The sequence below is a fragment of the Pygoscelis adeliae genome, unplaced genomic scaffold (genome assembly GCF_000699105.1).
Source record: "Pygoscelis adeliae isolate BGI_AS28 unplaced genomic scaffold, ASM69910v1 Scaffold463, whole genome shotgun sequence".
NCBI lineage: Eukaryota > Metazoa > Chordata > Aves > Sphenisciformes > Spheniscidae > Pygoscelis > Pygoscelis adeliae.
Genome location: NW_008824471.1, coordinates 702,699 through 705,176, shown reverse-complemented (window position 1 = coordinate 705,176; position 2,478 = coordinate 702,699). Strand labels below are relative to the sequence as shown.

The window sequence follows — 2,478 nt, the reverse complement described above, 5'->3', positions numbered from 1 at the left end:
TTTAACAGCAAAAAGCTGCTTGTCTTGCCTAGTATAAACCAAAAGTAGTCAGTGGAGGCCATCAAAAGATAAAACTGGAACAATGACTTTGAATTATTTTCCTATAGGGATACTAGTACCTAGCAGTTGCTCTGTAACTGAACTGTCCATTGCATGTACTTTGGTGCAGTTCTGCTGCAAGAAGGCTAAATCTGAGAAGCCCATGTAAGGGTGTAAACTAACTTTGACAGAGACTACTGCATTTTGGCAGAGAGCTACAAAACCTGTTGTTACATGAACATCTCTAATCCTCTAAAGAAAAAGCATAGTTACAGCATAAGAAGGCCTTTGAGAATCCTTGAAGTACAGTCAAAGGAAAACAGAGGCTGCTTTTACAGAAATGTGTCCATGTAGTCGATCCCAACTGTTTCCAAAACAAAAAGGATGAACTTTTGGTGGAAAGAAAAAGACGAAAAAGATGAAAGCAATGTGGACTGTGACCCACACTGCCTGGACAACAAAAGAGGATAATAGTCTAAATCCTGTATTATAGATTTATTTTTCTTCTGCTATGGTCATAAGCATACCAAGTTCTGGCCATAGCCTCAGGAATCTCTAATATTTCAGAATATAAAAATGATTCGGTGCTTCTTTTTCGTCCTGGATACTAGAAAATTGATCTCATCATGCATGCTGTTCATTAAAACAACACAAAAGAAACAAGAAGAAACATACACAGAACGACATCTTCCTCCTTGATGGAGAGACTTCACTTTCTATTCTTTCTTGATGTCGCAACAAAATTTTAAGTTGATTAACTAGGAAGAGATGAAAAAACATTATAACCAAAAATATTTACTTTTTTCATTGAAATTAGTATAATTTCTAACAATTTTTAAACTATTTCCTTTCAGAGTAATCTTACCTGCGTGACTGTGCTGCAGTTCCTGCCAGGCTGTATTCCCACTGTCATCATCACCTCTGTCCATATCATCACTGCCCTTGTCCACAGAGGACTGATCAAATCCAACTTCACCCTCACCCTTTGCAAACCGTCTTTCCTCCAAGGCATATTTCAGTTGATGGATGCTTTCACTAGCACGCTCTGAAAAACAATAAATCACGTCATTAGCCACAATAAAAACATATAAGAAAGTATTTACTGACTGATATCTTGAATTTGCAAAAAAATGGGAGAACTTTTAAAAGCATTCAGCATCTGTCTAGCTTGACTGCTTGATCTAAACTCAGCCACTGGCAGCAATTACCTAATGCAAACAGCCAAAACAACTACTGTATGTCACAATTTGCAGAAGAAATATTTACTACATTTTCAAAGAACCTATAAATAGCATCTTAGCCTGTTAGGACATTAGGACTCTGCAGCAGCACAAGTAATAATATACCTGACTCCGAAATATTTCCTACCATACACAGCTTCGATACTTTTCAATGAACCTAAAGCTCATGTTATTTTCATACAATGTGCAGGATTGGGCACCAAGAATAATATTTTTTAATTCTAATGATATCACCACACATGACAAAGCAATGTCTAGCACAACTAAAAAAAAAAACCTGAGTAAATGAAGTAAAAACTCAGCAAACCAAGCCAAAATAAAACAGTGATTAAATAAAGACTGATGACGTCTGAACAAGCGTGAAAACTAAATAACAACACTCATCATCAGGTTAGGAAAGATAAAGCCCTGATAGAATTAAATCTGGCCAGGGACATCAAGGGCAACAAGAAAAGCTTCTATAGGTACATCGGGAATAAAAGGAAAATGAGGGAAAATGTGGGCCCTCTCCGGAACGAAACGGGAGACCTGGTTAACCGGGATACAGAGAAGGCGGAGGTACTCAATGACTTTTTTTTTGCCTCAATCTTCACCGGCAAGTGCTCAAGCCTCACCGCCCAAGCCGCAGAAGGCAAAGGCATGGGCTGGGAGAATGAGGAGCCACCCACTGTGGGAGAAGATCAGGTTCGAGACCATCTAAGGCACCTGAAGGTGCACAAGTCCATGGGACCCAATGGGATCCATCCACAGGTCCTAAAGGAACTGGCAGATGAAGTTGCTAAGCAACTATCCATCGTATTTGAGAAGTTGTGGCAGTCCTGAGAAGTTCCCACTGACTGGAAAAGGGGAAATGTAACCTCCATTTTTAAAAAGGGAAAAAAGGAAGAGCCGGGGAACTACAGGCCAGTCAGTCTCACCTCTGGGCCTGGGAAGATCATGGAACAGATCCTCCTGGAAGCTACGCTAAGGCACATGGAGGACAGGGAGGTGATTCGAGACAGCCAGCATGGCTTCACCAAGGGCAAGTCCTGCCTGACTAACCTAGTGGCCTTCTGCAATGGAGTGACTACACCAGTGGACACGGGAAGGGCTACAGATGTCATCTGTCTGGACCTCTGTAAGGCCTTTGACACGGTCCCCGACAACATCCTTCTCTCTAAACTGGAGAGCTATGGATTTGATGGGTGGACTGTCCAGT

General features: G+C 41.1%; 1 protein-coding gene across 1 annotated transcript in view; it reads right to left on the bottom strand.

Moving 5' to 3' along the window:
- Positions 1-2,478, bottom strand: part of SDCCAG8 (serologically defined colon cancer antigen 8) — a 130,125-nt gene that overhangs the window by 106,596 nt on the left and 21,051 nt on the right. Inside the window, exons 3-4 of the mRNA XM_009321262.1 lie at positions 905-1,084; positions 715-797 (exon numbers count right to left, since the gene is read on the bottom strand). Coding sequence (XP_009319537.1) covers positions 715-797; positions 905-1,084 — 263 coding nt within the window. The remainder of the gene's footprint in view (positions 1-714; positions 798-904; positions 1,085-2,478) is intronic.